The sequence below is a fragment of the Camelina sativa genome, chromosome 7 (genome assembly GCF_030686135.1).
Source record: "Camelina sativa cultivar CO46 ecotype springtype chromosome 7, ASM3068613v1".
Classification (NCBI taxonomy): Eukaryota; Viridiplantae; Streptophyta; class Magnoliopsida; order Brassicales; family Brassicaceae; genus Camelina; species Camelina sativa.
In genome coordinates, this window is record NC_141886.1 from 6,892,744 (window position 1) to 6,908,004 (window position 15,261).

The 15,261-nt window shown below is 40.3% G+C and overlaps 4 protein-coding genes across 5 annotated transcripts; all 4 read right to left on the reverse strand.

The window, feature by feature from the left end:
- Positions 1–2,703: 2,703 nt before the first annotated feature.
- LOC147940967 (uncharacterized) lies at positions 2,704–3,318 on the reverse strand. Its single transcript, XM_087458336.1, has one exon. It carries the CDS (start codon positions 3,316–3,318, stop codon positions 2,704–2,706), a length of 615 nt encoding a protein of 204 aa, XP_087314462.1.
- A 1,939-nt stretch (positions 3,319–5,257) lies between these two features.
- LOC147940968 (tropinone reductase homolog At2g29320-like) lies at positions 5,258–6,720 on the reverse strand. Its single transcript, XM_087457927.1, has 5 exons — positions 6,506–6,720; positions 6,206–6,413; positions 5,902–6,118; positions 5,678–5,784; positions 5,258–5,572 (listed from the first exon to the last, which is right to left on the reverse strand). Exons 1-5 carry the CDS (start codon positions 6,568–6,570, stop codon positions 5,381–5,383), a joined length of 789 nt encoding a protein of 262 aa, XP_087314053.1. The 5' UTR covers positions 6,571–6,720; the 3' UTR covers positions 5,258–5,380.
- A 523-nt stretch (positions 6,721–7,243) lies between these two features.
- On the reverse strand, positions 7,244–8,689 carry LOC147940969 (tropinone reductase homolog At2g29310-like). 2 transcript variants are annotated; one of them, XM_087457929.1, is made up of 5 exons: positions 8,448–8,689; positions 8,147–8,354; positions 7,852–8,068; positions 7,654–7,760; positions 7,244–7,559 (listed from the first exon to the last, which is right to left on the reverse strand). In XM_087457929.1, the coding sequence occupies exons 1-5, from the start codon at positions 8,510–8,512 to the stop codon at positions 7,368–7,370; spliced, it is 789 nt and encodes a 262-aa protein (XP_087314055.1). In that variant the 5' UTR covers positions 8,513–8,689; the 3' UTR covers positions 7,244–7,367. The 2 variants fall into 2 exon arrangements, with proteins under 2 accessions (XP_087314055.1, XP_087314056.1); XM_087457930.1 differs by having other exon boundaries at positions 8,147–8,361; positions 8,444–8,555.
- Positions 8,690–8,826: 137 nt separating this feature from the next.
- LOC147940970 (tropinone reductase homolog At2g29310-like) lies at positions 8,827–10,333 on the reverse strand. The gene is made up of 5 exons (XM_087457928.1): positions 10,051–10,333; positions 9,771–9,978; positions 9,445–9,661; positions 9,246–9,352; positions 8,827–9,150 (listed from the first exon to the last, which is right to left on the reverse strand). Exons 1-5 carry the CDS (start codon positions 10,113–10,115, stop codon positions 8,956–8,958), a joined length of 792 nt encoding a protein of 263 aa, XP_087314054.1. The 5' UTR covers positions 10,116–10,333; the 3' UTR covers positions 8,827–8,955.
- Between the last annotated feature and the right edge of the window lie 4,928 nt (positions 10,334–15,261).

The window sequence follows — 15,261 nt, forward strand, 5'->3', positions numbered from 1 at the left end:
CCTCCCAATGGAATCAACATAAAGTCTGCAGTGAATGTTGTATTTTGGAAAGTCCACTGAAAGTTATAGACTGCTCCATGAACCATCAACTTCCTGCCATCCGCAACTGATACTCGTGTCATTTGAGACGAGTCGATCACACAATCCAATCTTTCTGCAGAACGAGGGTCCATGAAGTTGTGAGTTGAACCCGAATCAACCAGCATGAGAATAATTCTTTTCCCATACAACCCTTTCACTCTCATTGTGTCATACTCCTCTACACCAGAGACTGCACTTACAGACACTCTAGGTGTGACTTCCATGGTTTCCAGACTCTCCTCTTCCTCATCACTCTCATACTCTCCACCCCCGACTTCGATAAGGTACAACTGCTTCCTTTTATGTTTTAGGTAATGGTCAGGAGTATATTTTTCATCGCAGAAATAACACAACCCTTTAGCCCTTCTATCACTCATTTCTGCATTAGATAAAAACTTCTTGGAGCCTACCCCATCACCTTTGTCATCCGTCTTCTTCTCCGAATAACCTCCAGAATACGGCTCCTTCTTTACACCAAGAATACCTTTTCCACTCATGTTACCAGAAGATGGCTTAGTCGATGTCCCAAACTGTGAAATAGGCTTCGTGGGGTGAGCTTTCTCATAGAGGCGACCCAACATCAAGCAGTGGTGTACTGTTTGTGGCTGAAACATACGTACATGCATCTGAGTATCCACTCTTAGGCCTGCAAGGTAAGCACTAACCAAGTAATCCTCGGACATATTGACCCTTGTTCTAAGCAACTCAAATTTTTGGTGATAATCAACAATACCATCAGTCTCGTGTAACTTTTTAAGCTCAACAATTGGATCCTCTAACACATCATCAAATCTCTCCTTAATTTTCATCTTATATGCATCCCAATCTTGCAACAAATGACCATAAAGATTAGACTGTACCAGTGCATGGTGCCAATGAGCTGCGTGACTGTCGAAATGCACAGCTGCCATTTTGATCTTCCTCGAATGTGGTGTTCGATATAACTCAAATAAATCCTCTACCTTGAACAACCACTCTTTCACCCCATCACCATCGAAACGAGGAAAATCAATCTTACCCATCCTGGTGATAGTATCATAGTTCTCTGAAGACTCTGTTTGTCCCCTATCTTCAAGAGCCTTCGAATCTAAACACACCACGTGAGAGGTTGAAGCCCGAGGTGGACTCAGATCTCGTTCCATGGTACCTGGGATTGTCTCCTTGGATTTTAATAGGAGACTGATCGCTGAGAACATCTCTTTGATACTACTGTCAATCTTCTCGTTATGCTCCATCATTTTCGCCTCCAACGTGTCGGTGTGAGAGATCATTTTACTGATTTGAGGTCCGATGGCCTCCTCTGCCTCTCGTACCACCACGCTTGCTTCATGAGCCACAGTTTCCTTCAACGCCGTCTGAGAACGAGTTTCCGCCATAGTTTCCGAGGTCGGTTAGCTCTGATACCTTTGATAACGAAAACACTTTTTTTTATTAGAAATGGTAGAAGAACCAATGTTCGTAATAAACAAAGGAATCTGTTCCCAACTTACAAGAGTCTAGAGTAAGAAACAACTCCAATAAGAAGAGCAAACACCGTTTACAGATATCGGAAAAAGAGAGAAAGATTACAAAAGATCTTATTCATAGATTATTCGCAATGGAGAAGACGACTGCAACGGCTTCTCCTTATAAAGCAGACTTTGGACTCTAGTGTTCCAGCTCGTATGTGCAACTCATGTGCGACAGCTCACCAACAACCACGTCGACGTTCCGTTAGCTACAAAACAGTCTTTCCACCAGCTTTAAACACGTGTCTGCCTTTATTCAAATGAAAAAACTCTGATAACGGAAACCCTGTAACATGATGCTCCTGTGGTGGACGTCGATTTTGATGGTGATTGGCTCATCACTCCGTCATCACCAAACAGGCCAGAGATCGTCGTCGGCTCCAACTCCGAGAATGCTGCTCCGTCGGCTATGGAGGTTGTGAATGAAGAAGACACAATCGAACAACCCATTGGGCCTGTTCCTTCTTTGGCTCCATCACCTTCTCATGGGCCTATACCTCCTTTAGCTCCAACAATTCTTATTGGGCCTACTCCAAGCCCAGAAAATCCACCATTGTCTTTTCCCTTTACCAACACACACCACACGATTGAGCCTTCGGATTCCGACGACAGGGAGGGTTCCCTAGAACTCGACCAATAGGTCATCGAAGAACTTGGCCGCGGAAAGCGTCCCAAACAGCCATCAATCAAACTGAAGGGGTTCGTTCTTCGCACAGTTCAGGCTGGTCCAATCTTACCGCAACCTACTTGCCCTTTTCCCGTCTCCGATATTTTGGATTGTGAGGAATTCTCTCCACAACATCGAGCTTTTCTCATGGCTCTTACTACTGGGGTTGAACCCACAACTTTCTGTGAAGCTGTCAGTGACAAACGATGGACTACAGCAATGGGGACCGAGATCGATGCTCATGGGATCAATCATACATGGGACATCACCAAACTACCTCCAGGTAAGAAAGTATTAGCGGTATATTCTGGGCTTAGTATTTTGGGCTTTAAACGTGTAGTTTACGTCAATGACGGTTTGTGTATACCCTAACTAAACATGTATAAATAAGGTTGTAACCTAGATCAATAAAGGCAAGTCAGTTCAATACCTAATTCTACAAATCCCTCAAAAACGTGCATCATCAAGACCCATTACAAACTGATGAAGCTTCTCATTATCCCTTTCGGTAACAATTGCAGTCAGAATCGAACCATGGGGACACACCGGACTAGCTTGATAAGTTTTCAATTCATCCCAAAGATGACACAGCTTGCCGTAGTACTCTACGACCGTATGTCCGTGCTGGCGACAAGAGGCGAGCTGAGCCTTGATTTGATGAACTCGAACATTGTTAGTAACAGAGAAACGCTGCTGCAACTCATCCCAAAGAAGATGAGCATTAGAGATAAAAGTTACGGTGGTCTTAACTTTTGGCTCAATCGAAGCCCTTATCCAACCCACGATCATGGAATTCACGGTCTTCCAATTCTCAAAATCAGGATCGGTGCTTGAAGGCTTCGGGATTGTACCGTTGATGAAGCCTGTTTTCCGTTTGGCTTGAAGATCATTAAGCATCTCTTCAGACCATTCATTGTAGTTATCTCCGTTCAGCAAAACAGAGGTGATAACAGTTCCGGGGTTGTCGGAGCTTGAAAGTGTATACGGCGACACCACCGTGGAAACAGAGGAAGCGACGAGGGCCCCTGTAGAAGAAGACACATGTTCTCCTAGGGTACTCATGAAGATCTTGATACACAAGACAAGTCGAAACTATCGACGGACACAACCGAATCGAAACTTATCGATGAACAACAAGAATTTTAAAACTTTTCTAGCTCTGATACCATGTAGAATTAGGTATTGAACTGGCTTGCCTTTATTGATCTAGGTTACAACCTTATTTATACATGTTTAGTTAGGGTATACACAAACCGTCATTGACGTAAACTACACGTTTAAAGCCCAAAATACTAAGCCCAGAATATATCGCTAATAGAAAGCTTTGGGTTCTAAATGGGTATACAGCATTAAATACCTGGCTGATGGTACTATTGAGCGCTATAAAGTGAGATTGGTAGTTCTAGGAAATAATCAAAAGGAAGGTGTAGATTATTCTGAAACATTCGCACCCGTTGTCAAGATGACCACAGTCCGAGCGACACTTAAGGTTGCCGCAGCTAGACACTGGTCCCTACATCAGATGGATGTCCACAACGCCTTCTTACATGGCGATTTAAATGAAGAAATCTACATGAAGTTGCCCCCGGGGTTTCGACCAGAGAATGGTGATCGTAATTTGGTTTGTCGATTGCGAAAATCTGTCTATGGTCTCCGCCAAGCACCCCGTTGCTGGTTTGAAAAGCTCCAAACTGCATTGCTCAAATATGGTTTCAAGTAGTCCTACTGTGATTACTCTCTTTTCACATTACACAAGGGGGACGTTTGCATTTACGTTCTTGTCTACGTAGATGATTTGGTTATCACAGACAACTGTTTGGAAACGATCTCGGAATTTAAAGAATATCTGAGCTCATGTTTTCATATGAAGGACCTTGGTGCCCTGAAATATTTCTTGGGCACTGAAGTAGCAAGGAGAGAGGATGGGATATTCTTAAATCAACGAAAATATGCATTGGACATTCTAAAGGAAACAGGTCTCTTGGGCAGTACGCCAGAAACGTTTCCCATGGAACAACAACATGGTCTTGGTCGAGTCACAAGTCCACTTCTTGAGGAACCAGCACGCTATCGTCCCTTGGTGGGTCGCCTTATCTATCTCTTGGCTACATGACCGAATCTCACATACTCTGTCCACATTCTGTCGCAATTTATGCAGCGGCCAACACAAGCACATTGGGAAGTTGCATTACATGTTGTCTGCTACTTAAATGGATCTCCAGGTCAAGGGATTCTTTTATCCTCTGATGATGATTTGAAGCTAACTGGTTGGTGTGACGCGGATTGGGCAGGGTGCCCTGTTAATCGCCGTTCACTAATAGGGTGGCTTGTCTCCCTCGGAACCTCTCCTTTGTCATGACGTTCGAAAAAACAGAATGTTGTTTCTATGTCTTCAGCAGAGGCCGAGTATCACAGCATGTCACTGACACTACGTGAGCTTAAGTGGCTCAAAGGTTTGCTTGAGGACTTAAGGGGTCAAGCAAACGGATCCTATCGATCTCTACTGCGACAGCAAAGCCGCCAAATCCTGTATTCCATGAACGCACAAAACATGTGGAGCTAGACTGTCACAAGGTTCGGGATGCGGCTAAAGCAAAGTTCATATGTCTGCGTTTTGTTCGGTCTGCCTCCCAACTAGCTGATGTCTTCACCAAAGCATTGGGACGCCGAGACTTCGAAGAACTCATTGGCAAGTTGGGCATCTTTAGCAACCATGCTCCAACATGTGCCTAAGAGGCTTATCAATATACAACACATTCAATCTCTTTCTGTTCAAATCTCAATGCTATTAACATTCTCAAGTTATGTTGCTTAGAGTCGTTGATGAGAGTATCCATGTTCCTAATAAAGCACAACAATCAACAACTACAAAAGCCGGCCACTAAACCACGATCAATAAAATGTCAAATAGACCTGAGTTGAAGCATATAGCATTTTGATTTTGAAAGATAAATTGCCGCAAAGTTGTTGGTGCCGCGGGTGTAATTGAATCTTCTATTCATAATGGAATTGTGAATTCATTTATATCTTCAAGTAGAAACTTATAGAGAGATAATTATTATTAGAGGTATAGAGAACGTTGTGTGTTTAAGGAAATTACAAACCAAACACGACAAGGCCATTTTCAAGCCTGTGGTTGATAGGAGAAACCGTTAACCGTGAGGCCTCCATCAACACAAATAGTTTGACCTGTGATATATGAAGCTGCAGGTAGACACAAGAAGGCCACTAGTGATGCAACTTCATTCGGCTCTCCACAACGACCAAGTGGAGTTCTACTCAACAATGCCTCCTTGAAACTGACGTCCTCAAGAAACTTTTATAAACAAAAAAAATTGAGAAATGGTTAGAGGAATTGAAGTTCTTAAATTCACATGCAACAACAAAAAAAAGTAAGATTTTTGTATTATTTATTTATTACAGATTGAGACTGAGCAGTCTTGACAGCATTAGGTGCAACAGCATTAGCTCTTATGCCGTCTTTTGCCCATTCACATGCCAAATTTCTAGCTAGCTGATTCAGAGCTCCTGAAAAATAAATTAACAAAACATTTTTTTTTGTTAAAGTAAAAAAACAAAATACTACTCGTTGATTTTGCAATGAATTGCCTCTCGTAGTAACTTAGCTAGGTTAACTTAAGTTACCTTTTGTTAGACCATAAATGGATCCAGCGTCGAAAGATATAACCCCTGCAACAGAGGAAAGGAAGATGATGCTTCCATAGCCTGAAGCCTTTAGGAGTGGATGTGAAAGTTGGCAAAAATGGTAAGCAGCTTCCACGTTTGTTGAGATATGGAAAGTCCAATCATCTGCCACATATTCTGTTGTTGGCTTTCCCCGGAGTACGCCCACGTTATTAACCTATGTTGTACAAAACAAATTCTCTCATATATGAATTTTAGTTATAGAGTATGCGTAGTTGTTTCTATATAATGATCATTTACTTACAAGAACGTTGAGTTTGCCATCGAACAGGGATGAGACTGTTTGCATCAGCTTTTCTCTCTCAGGACGAGAGGTTACATCACAGACTGAACCACTCACTTGAAACCCTTTACTTTCCCATTCGCTTAAACTTTGATTGAGCAGAGTTTCTGATATATCGCACACATAGATTCTAGCTCCAAAACCAGCTAACTCTTCTACTATGGCATACCTAAACACTCTTGACCCATCAGGAAGTTAACAGCAAACAGAACAATAGATTGAAAAGTTGATGTAGAGATAAAATAGAGAAGAAAGACGAACCCGATTCCGCTGGCTCCACCGGTCACAAGAGCAGTCATACCTTGAAGACTCCATCTTTTATCCATTTTTCTTGCTTGTTACGAGCAATGATAATAATATATATACAATCAATGTGGATCAGATAAAGTCTGAATTATTGAGTTAGTTTGTATGTGTGGTTCAGAATTATGTAGTAGTCAAAAGAGAGTGGCTAGAATATCTAAGTTAGTGGTCCTGACCAAAAAAACGAAAATTTTTAGATATTATTCATTTGATGTTTTCGCTTAAGTTATAGTGTGTTCAAAAAGTCTTAATACACCGATAACTTCTAATATGATTTTGACTTCTTCACAGTTATATCTTTCGTAAAACAGAGAATATGAGAAATAACTTTTAAGCTTTTGCATTTAGTTTTGGATGACTACAATGATTGTTTGTGCCGTAGAGCCATCTCTCCTCTGAGTCATCATTGCATATTTGCATAGGGATTGTAAAGCATGGTGTGTTGTCACATGATTCTGTATTTGGATGAGTTTTGAAGTTGAAGACCATCTTCTCATTTGAGTCCAAGTTTTACTCTGCTTTTGCCTGCTATGTTTCTGCAAAAGGGCTTACTCTTACTTAATAGACAACATCTTCTTGCTAGGCTTCTTGTTCATCACGTTTTACGAATACCGAAATCTTAACCATTGTATAACATTAGGAAAGGGTATGCGCAGTTTTTTAAACAAAGATGCATCGAACATCGTTGAAGGGATATGCATAAGTGTTTCTCTCTTGTGGAAAGAATCCACATAGAATTTTATTGAGCAGAGTTTTTGACAGGTTACAAGGCCAATAGGGAGTTTTGGATATTAAGACAAGAACATAAACATGACCATTCTCAAGCCTGCTGCTGATAAGAGAAGCCATTAACAGTGAAACCTCCATCAACACAAATGGTTTGACCAGTTATATAAGAAGCTGCAGGTAGACACAAGAACACCACTAGTGATGCAACTTCATTCGGCTCTCCTAAGCGACCAAGTGGAATTCTACTCAACAATGCATCCTTGAAACGGACATCCTCAAGATACTTAAAGAATACACAATTTCGAAATTGTTAGAGGAACTGAGGTTGTTGTTATATTCACACAAAAACATGTAAAAAGTTGTCTTTGATTTATTACAGATTGACACATAGGAGTCGTGATAGCATTTGGCGCAACAGCATTGGCTCTTATGCCGTCTTTTGCCCATTCACATGCCAAATTTTTAGCTAGCTGATTCAAAGCTCCTATAAAAATACAACAACAACAAAAAAAAAACCCTTCTTGGTTAGTCAGTCTTGCAATGAACTGCCTCTAGTACAAACCATGCATGGTTACCTTTAGTTAGACTATAAATAGATGCACCACCAAGTGATACAATCCCTCCAACAGATGAAACAAAGACGATGCTTCCATTGCCTGAAGCCTTTAAGAGAGGATGTGAAAGCTGACTAAAATGGAAAGCAGCTTCCAAATTTATTGACATGTGGAAAGAGAAATCTTCTTCCACATATTCTGTTGTTAGCTTCCCACGAAGTACACCAACATTATTAACCTATAACATATATGCTTAGGCGTTTTCATTAGATTTCTATTAAGGAGTACTACTATACTATAAGTTAATTTCACTTACTAAAATGTTGAGTTTTCCGTCGAACAGCGAGGAGATGGTTTGCATCAGTTTTTCTCTCTCGGGACGAGAGCTTACATCACAGACTGTTCCACTCACTTGAAACCCTTTCTTTTCCCATTCGCTTAAACTTTTAGTAAGCAGAGTTTCAGATATGTCACATACATGGATCCTAGCTCCAAAACTAGCTAACTCATCCACTATGGCATACCTAAACACTCTTGACCCATTAGGAAGCTAAACAGCAAACAGAACAATAGATTGAAATGTTGATGTAGAGATAAAATAGAGAAGAAAGACGAACCCGATTCCGCTGGCTCCACCGGTGACAAGAGCAGTCATACTTTGAAGACTCCATCTTTTATCCATCTTTCTTGTATCTTACTTGAATTGAAGTCACCATGCCACAGATTTTATATGTATATAATGAATGTGGATCAGATAAGTGTGTGGCGGCTAAATTAAAATATCTAAGCTAGTGGTCCAAAAAGACAACTGAAACTACAAGTCAGACTCGTGCACCAATTACGGTAAATGTTTCCACGTCTTCATTTAAAATAACTAAAATGGAACTGTTACCTTCACACTTTTGATGTGGCAAATGATGGATATGTTTAGTTGTCTGGTTTACTCTTTGATATAGATTAGTCAATCAAAAGAAATAAACTGCTTAACATAGTGTATTTTTGTTTGTGAAAATTGTGCTGTATAAAGTAAACTCTCTACACGGGACATAAACTCATCATAAGCTCTCATAGCTTGAGAGTTTTTATTAGAGAGAACATTTAAACAGAGAAAACGTGAAAAGCTCATTATAAAGCTTGTGGCTGATAGGAGAAACCATTAACAGTGAACCCTCCATCAACACAAATGGTTTGACCAGTAATATAAGAAGCTACAGGGAGACACAAGAAGACCACAAGTGATGCAACTTCGTTCGGCTCACCAGCACGGCCAAGTGGAGTTCGACTGAACAATCCCTCCTTGAAACTTGCGTCCTCAAGATACTATTAAGAATACACAATTGAGAACTTATTAGAGGAATTGAGGTTTTTATATATTCACACCAAATATATTTAGAAGTCGTCTTTTGTTTTATTACAGATTGAGACATAGGAGTATTGATGATATTAGGAGCAACAGCATTGGCTCTTATGCCATCTTTAGCCCATTCACATGCCAAATTTTTAGCTAGCTGAATCAAAGCACCTACAAAAGAAATGAACAACAAACAAATAAAACCACGTATTGGTTAGTCAGTCTTGCAATGAAGTGCCTCTAGTACAAACCGTCTTGGTTACCTTTTGTTAGACTATAAATGGATCCACATGAAACTGATACAATCCCCGTAGCCGAGGAAATAAAGACGATGCTTCCATTTCCGGTAGCCTTTAAGAGAGGATGTGAAAGCTGACTAAAATGGAAAGCAGCTTCTAAATTTGTTGAGATGTGGAAAGAGAAATCTTCTTCCACATATTCTGTTGTTGGCTTCCCACGAATTACACCCACGTTATTTACCTATATATTTTTAACATATATGCTTAAGCGTTTGCATTAGATTTCTGTTAAGGATTACTCATTAAACAACTAGGCGTAGGTGTTTATGTATATTAAGATCATTACTTACTAGAATGTTGAGTTTGCCATCGAACAGTGAGATGACGGTTTGCATAAGATTTTCTCTCGAGAGACGAGAGGTTACATCAAAGACCGAGCCACTCACTTGAAACCCTTTCTTTTTCCATTCGCTTAAACTTTGATTAAGCAGAGTTTTGGATATGTCGCATACATGGATTCTAGCTCCAAAACCAGCTAACTCATCTACTATGGCATACCTAAACACTCTTGACCCATCAGAAAGCTAAATAGCAAACAGAACAATGGTTGAAAATATAAGAAAGACTAACCCAATTCCGCTGGCTCCACCGGTCACAAGAGCAGTCATACCTTGAAGACTCCATCTTTTGTCCATCTTTCTTGTATCTTACTTGAATTAAAGTGACCAGAACTGCCACAGATTTTATGTATACAATTATGAATGTGGATCAAATAAGTGTGTGGTGGAAATATTATGTAGCCATATGAGCGAACATGACTAAAATATCTAAGTTAGTGGTCCCTTGCAAAAATGACTTTTTAACAACTTTATGTGATGAATAAACTGGATTTCACATTAACCGTAAATCGTGTTACAAAGTATACTTATATACAAGTATCTTAGACTAAGGCAAAAGGAAACCTTAGACTATATAATCTAATATCCCCCCCCCCCCCCCCCCCCCCCTCTCAAACCTCTGAAACAGAATCTGTACAAGGAAGGAAGAGGTTTGAAACAGATAAACGATTAAGGATAGAATGAAATGGACCAGGATGCAGAGGTTTTGTCAAGATATCTGCTAACTGGTTCGTAGTGGAGACATGTAGAACCTTCAAGAAGCCATTTTTCACTTGGTCTCGTGTAACATAACAGTCGATCTCCACATGCTTCGTTCTTTCGTGAAAGACTGGATTATTGGCTATGTGCATAGCCGATTTGTTATCACAGAAGAGCTTGGCCTGCTTTTGAACTGGAACCTGCAGAGTAGTAAGTAATTGTTGCATCCAAACAAGTTCATTTGTAGCAAGTGCCATAGCTCTGTATTCGGACTCCGTGCTACTCTGGCTGGCAACCTTCTGCTTCTTTGACTTCCAACTAATCAAAGAGTCACCAAGAAAAACACAGACACCAGATATTGATCGTCTTGTAGTAGGACAAGTACCCCAGTTAGCATCCGCAAACCCATTTAAGCATATGTCATCCTTAGCAGAGTAAAACAACCCTTGTCCTGGGTTGTTCTTGAGATATTTGAGAATATGCATTGCAGCTTGCATATGTACATCAGTGGGACATGACAGATACTGGCTCAAATGATGGACAACAAAGGTGATATCTGGTCTTGTGATTGTTAAGTAAAGAAGCCTACCAATCAACGCTCTATATGGTGTACCATCGTCCAAGAGAAGACCAGAGTCCTTCGAGAGTGTCACCTTCGGATCCATAGGAACCGACTTAGGCTTACATCCAAGTAGTCCTGCATCATTCAGCAGATCCAGGCAATATTTTCGCTGAGAAACAGAGATACCTTCAGAATTTCTGGCAATCTCCAAGCCTAAGAAAAATCTGAGTTGGCCAAGGTCTTTGATCTTGAACTCTGCATCCAAAAGCTTCTTCACTCGCATTACTGCTGCATCACTGTTGCTAACAATCATGATATCATCAACATATACCAGAACAGCAATAAATGATGTGGAGTCAATCTTAACAAACAGTGTGTTGTCAGCAAGTGCTTGAATAAATCCGTCAGAGAGAAGAACCTTTGAAAAACAGCGGTACCATTGTCTCGATGCTTGTTTCAGTCCATAAATGGACTTGTTCAATCGACAAACAGCATTAGGAGGCAAAGTAGTTCCAGGAGGACGAGTGTAACCCTGAGGTAAACTCATATATATCTCTTCATCCAAATCACTATGCAAGAACGCATTAGTGACATCCATCTAGGCATGACTCCATCCTTTCTTAGCTGCAATTCCAAGCATTAATTTGACACTAGCTAGTTTAGCAACAGGTGAAAAGGTGTCAAAATAATCTACCCCTTCCTGTTGGGTAAATCCTTTTGCTACCAACCTAGCTTTATAGCGCTCAATACTTCCATCAGCATGGTATTTAATAGTGTAAACCCACTTACATCCAACAACATTTTTACCAGGAGGAAGAGACAGAACATCCCACGTATGAGTAATTTCCATAGCCTCCAGTTCCACATCCGTAGCTCTAGTCCACTTTTTGGATTTTATAGCTTGGCTAAAACAAGATGGTTCTGTTTCAAGCGAAACGGAAAGGACAATGGACTGAAAAGGGTTTTTGAGTTGGGAGTAAGAAAGGTATGAAGAAAGAGGATATGGTGTAGTAAAAGGTTTAGAAAAAGAAGCAAGAATAGTATTTGTACTAGCAGAAGATGGAAGAGAAATAGTAGGAGAAGGAGATGAATGATGTTGAATCAAGGCACAGTGGTAATCAGATAAGTAATTGGGTACCTTAGCCGTTCGTTTTGGCCTGGCTCTCGGTAGTGAAACCACTTCTGCCTTTGTAGGTGTAATCGCATCTTCACCTGTTAGACCACTAGAGTGTGTGTTGTGCAAATGAAATGCAGATGACGGTGATGGTATTGTATGTTCATGCAAGGTGTCAATGCGATCAATATCAACAGGAACAGGCAATGGACAAATGACTTTACTAAACATATCAGGTGAAGGAGGCACAGGTTTATCAAGAAAAGGAAAAATGTGTTCATGAAAAATCACATTTCGAGAAATAGAAACAGAGTTACTGTCCAAATGCAAGACTTTATAGCCCTTATAACCGGAAGCATATCCTAAGAAAATACATTGATCTGCTCGAGGACTAAACTTATTTCGATCTTTTATCAATGTTGAAACATAGCAAAAGCATCCAAAAGCACATAAAAAATCATAATCCGGTTGCTTGTTAAGAAGTAACTCATATGGTGATTTATTGTTTAAAATGACAGAAGGAATCTGATTGATCAAAAAGACTGCTGTTTAAATGCAATCGCTCCAGTATGCGAGAGGAATGTTGGATTAAAACAATAATGCTCTAGCAACATTCAACAAATGCTGATGTTTACGTTCGACAACAGAATTTTACTGTGGAGTGTATGGACATGAAAATTGATGATGCATACCATGCTCTCGTACCAAATCAGTAAAAGCTAACTCAGGAGCATTATCGGTTCTAATAGCCTTTATATTTGCGAGTTTTAACATGCTTAATAAAAGAAGGAAATTGGAAAGTAACATCACTTTTATTTCTCAAAAGATATATACATGTTACCCTAGTACAGTCGTCTACAATTGTAAGAAAATATTTGAAACCCTCTATAGATTCTACTGAAAAAGGACCCCAAATATCCATGTGAACAAGCTCAAATGGTGTCTTTGTAAAATTGTTATTAGACTCAAAAGATAACCTTTTCTGTTTAGCTAAATGACAAACTGAACAGTGGGACATTGCCAGAGAAGACTTAGTAATAGGCAGAGTACCGGATAGTTCTTGTAACTTGGCAGATGATGGATGCCCTAGGCGTTTGTGCCACAGATCTCCATCAGCTAACAAGGATCCAGAGAAATGCATAGATGATATATGTGTAGATGGAACATCAAGTTGAAGAATGTAGAGATTATGTAGAATTATGCCTCTACCAATCGTCAAGCCCTGAATAAACTCTTGAATAAAGCAAGAATCAGGAAAGAAATGAGCAGAACAATTACTGGATTTCAACAAGCTACTTACAGAAATCAAATTAAATTTGAACGAGGGAACATGTAAAACGTCATGCAATATTAAAGATGATGTAATAGGAACAATGCCCGTGTGTGTGATTGCCACTCTAGTGTCATTAGGCAAAGAGACATTTACTCCAGAGACTGAAATAGTATCACTAAAGAGAGTCAAGTCAGAACAAACATGGCTTGTAGCACCACAATCAATTATCCAAGAGCCATGTGGAAGAGTAGAATATAAAGATGTGAAACATTGATGTTGAAAAGTAAGATGATCATTTTCATATCGCGCAGAAGAAAAAGGAAAAGGAAAGATACCAGATGAGGACTGAACAGCCATAACACCATGTTCTGTAACAGTGGCGGGAGATGGATTAAAAATAGATGATGTAGATGGTTCAGATTGGACTAAAGCAAGTGGAGAAGGAGCTGTAGGCTCTGGAAGTCGCACACGCGCAGAAAGTTGCTGAATCAATGATTGAATCTGGTCACTACTCATCTGTCCAATGTTAAGATTCATAGCAGTAGAAGTCGGAGGAGGTACATATGTAGAAGTACCATCAGCAGCATACTCACTCATAACATTTGCTATTGTATGTGGCCTGAATGAAGGAGACTGTCCTATGGGCTGATGAGTCGAGGATGGAACAGACGGACGTTGACTGTAGCCCCCATTACTCTTATAACCTGGTATATAACCTGGAGGATAGCCATGTAGCTTGAAGCACTTTTGAATAACATGCCCGGCCATACCACAATGTGTGCACATAGGACGTGGACCTCTAGGACGATAGTAGTTATGCTGAACCGCAAAAGCAGAGTTTTCACCATAGACAGCATTATCACTAGATGGCAACATTGATTGTGGAGTAGGACCCGAGTTGAGAAACACTACACTCTCACCCTTAGAAACTGGTTTGATATTCTTGTTCCTCTCATCTTGAGTAACCATGTCGAAAGCATCCTCAATATTAGGATAAGAATGTGCCTCCTAGTAGCATCAAAGCTATCATTCAATCCCATCAAGAACTTAGTCACACGACTCCTCTCTTGTAACTTTTCCCACAACATAGCTGCATTGCACTCACACCTTCCACAAGTACAAATTGGTAACTCAACATAATTCTTCAATTCCTCCCACAACGTTACCAATTCAGTATAATAAGCATTGACATCCAAAGAACCTTGCTGGATTACACTCAAACGTTGTTCAATCTCAAAGACACGAGGCGCATCGTCCTGTTTAAAACGATTCATTAAGCTTTTCCATATACCTGCTGCGGTAGGGATGAATAACAAGCTCTAGCTAATCTTCTTGGAAACTGAATTCATCAACCAAGTAGAAATCATGTCGTTGCAGCGTGACCAGGAACCAAAATCCCGATGATGAGAAGCTGGCTGAGGAATGGTACCATCGATGAACCCTAGCTTGTTCCGGACATTGAGAGCCATTCGCATCGAACGACGCCAAGAATGAAAGTCTGCACCAGTGGTTAACCGATCTGAAACAAGAATCAACCCAGCGTGATCCGCATTGTGAAGGTAATAGGGATTATCGTATTGATCGGATGGTTGTTGCGCAACTGGATTCGAAGGTGGAGCCATGGCGATAACAATCTTAGTGACGAAAATAGAACGAGAGTAGAAAGACTAATGAAAGAAAGATCATAAGAATACGAAGAAGAGTCAAGAAGAGATTCGCGAAAAAGCGTAGAACAATGTCACTGATTGAAGCACTCATCGAGCTGAATCAAAGCTAGATTGAGCTCAAAAAACTC

Coding starts and splice junctions, on each gene's coding strand:
- LOC147940969 (XM_087457929.1), bottom strand. CDS start 8,512: ATGGATAAAAGATGGAGTCTTCAAAGTATGACTGCTCTTGTCACCGGT. Junction 8,069..8,146: donor ACGGAAAACTCAACATTTTA/GTAAGTGAAATT, acceptor TATATGTTATAG/GTTAATAATGTTGGTGTACT. Junction 7,560..7,653: donor CGACTCCTATGTGTCAATCT/GTAATAAATCAA, acceptor GTATTCTTTAAG/TATCTTGAGGATGTCCGTTT.
- LOC147940968 (XM_087457927.1), bottom strand. CDS start 6,570: ATGGATAAAAGATGGAGTCTTCAAGGTATGACTGCTCTTGTGACCGGT. Junction 6,119..6,205: donor ATGGCAAACTCAACGTTCTT/GTAAGTAAATGA, acceptor TGTACAACATAG/GTTAATAACGTGGGCGTACT. Junction 5,573..5,677: donor AGACTGCTCAGTCTCAATCT/GTAATAAATAAA, acceptor TGTTTATAAAAG/TTTCTTGAGGACGTCAGTTT.
- LOC147940967 (XM_087458336.1), bottom strand. CDS start 3,318: ATGAGTACCCTAGGAGAACATGTGTCTTCTTCTACAGGGGCCCTCGTC.
- LOC147940970 (XM_087457928.1), bottom strand. CDS start 10,115: ATGGACAAAAGATGGAGTCTTCAAGGTATGACTGCTCTTGTGACCGGT. Junction 9,979..10,050: donor GGTGGAGCCAGCGGAATTGG/GTTAGTCTTTCT, acceptor AAGAGTGTTTAG/GTATGCCATAGTAGATGAGT. Junction 9,353..9,444: donor CATTTATAGTCTAACAAAAG/GTAACCAAGACG, acceptor TTTCTTTTGTAG/GTGCTTTGATTCAGCTAGCT.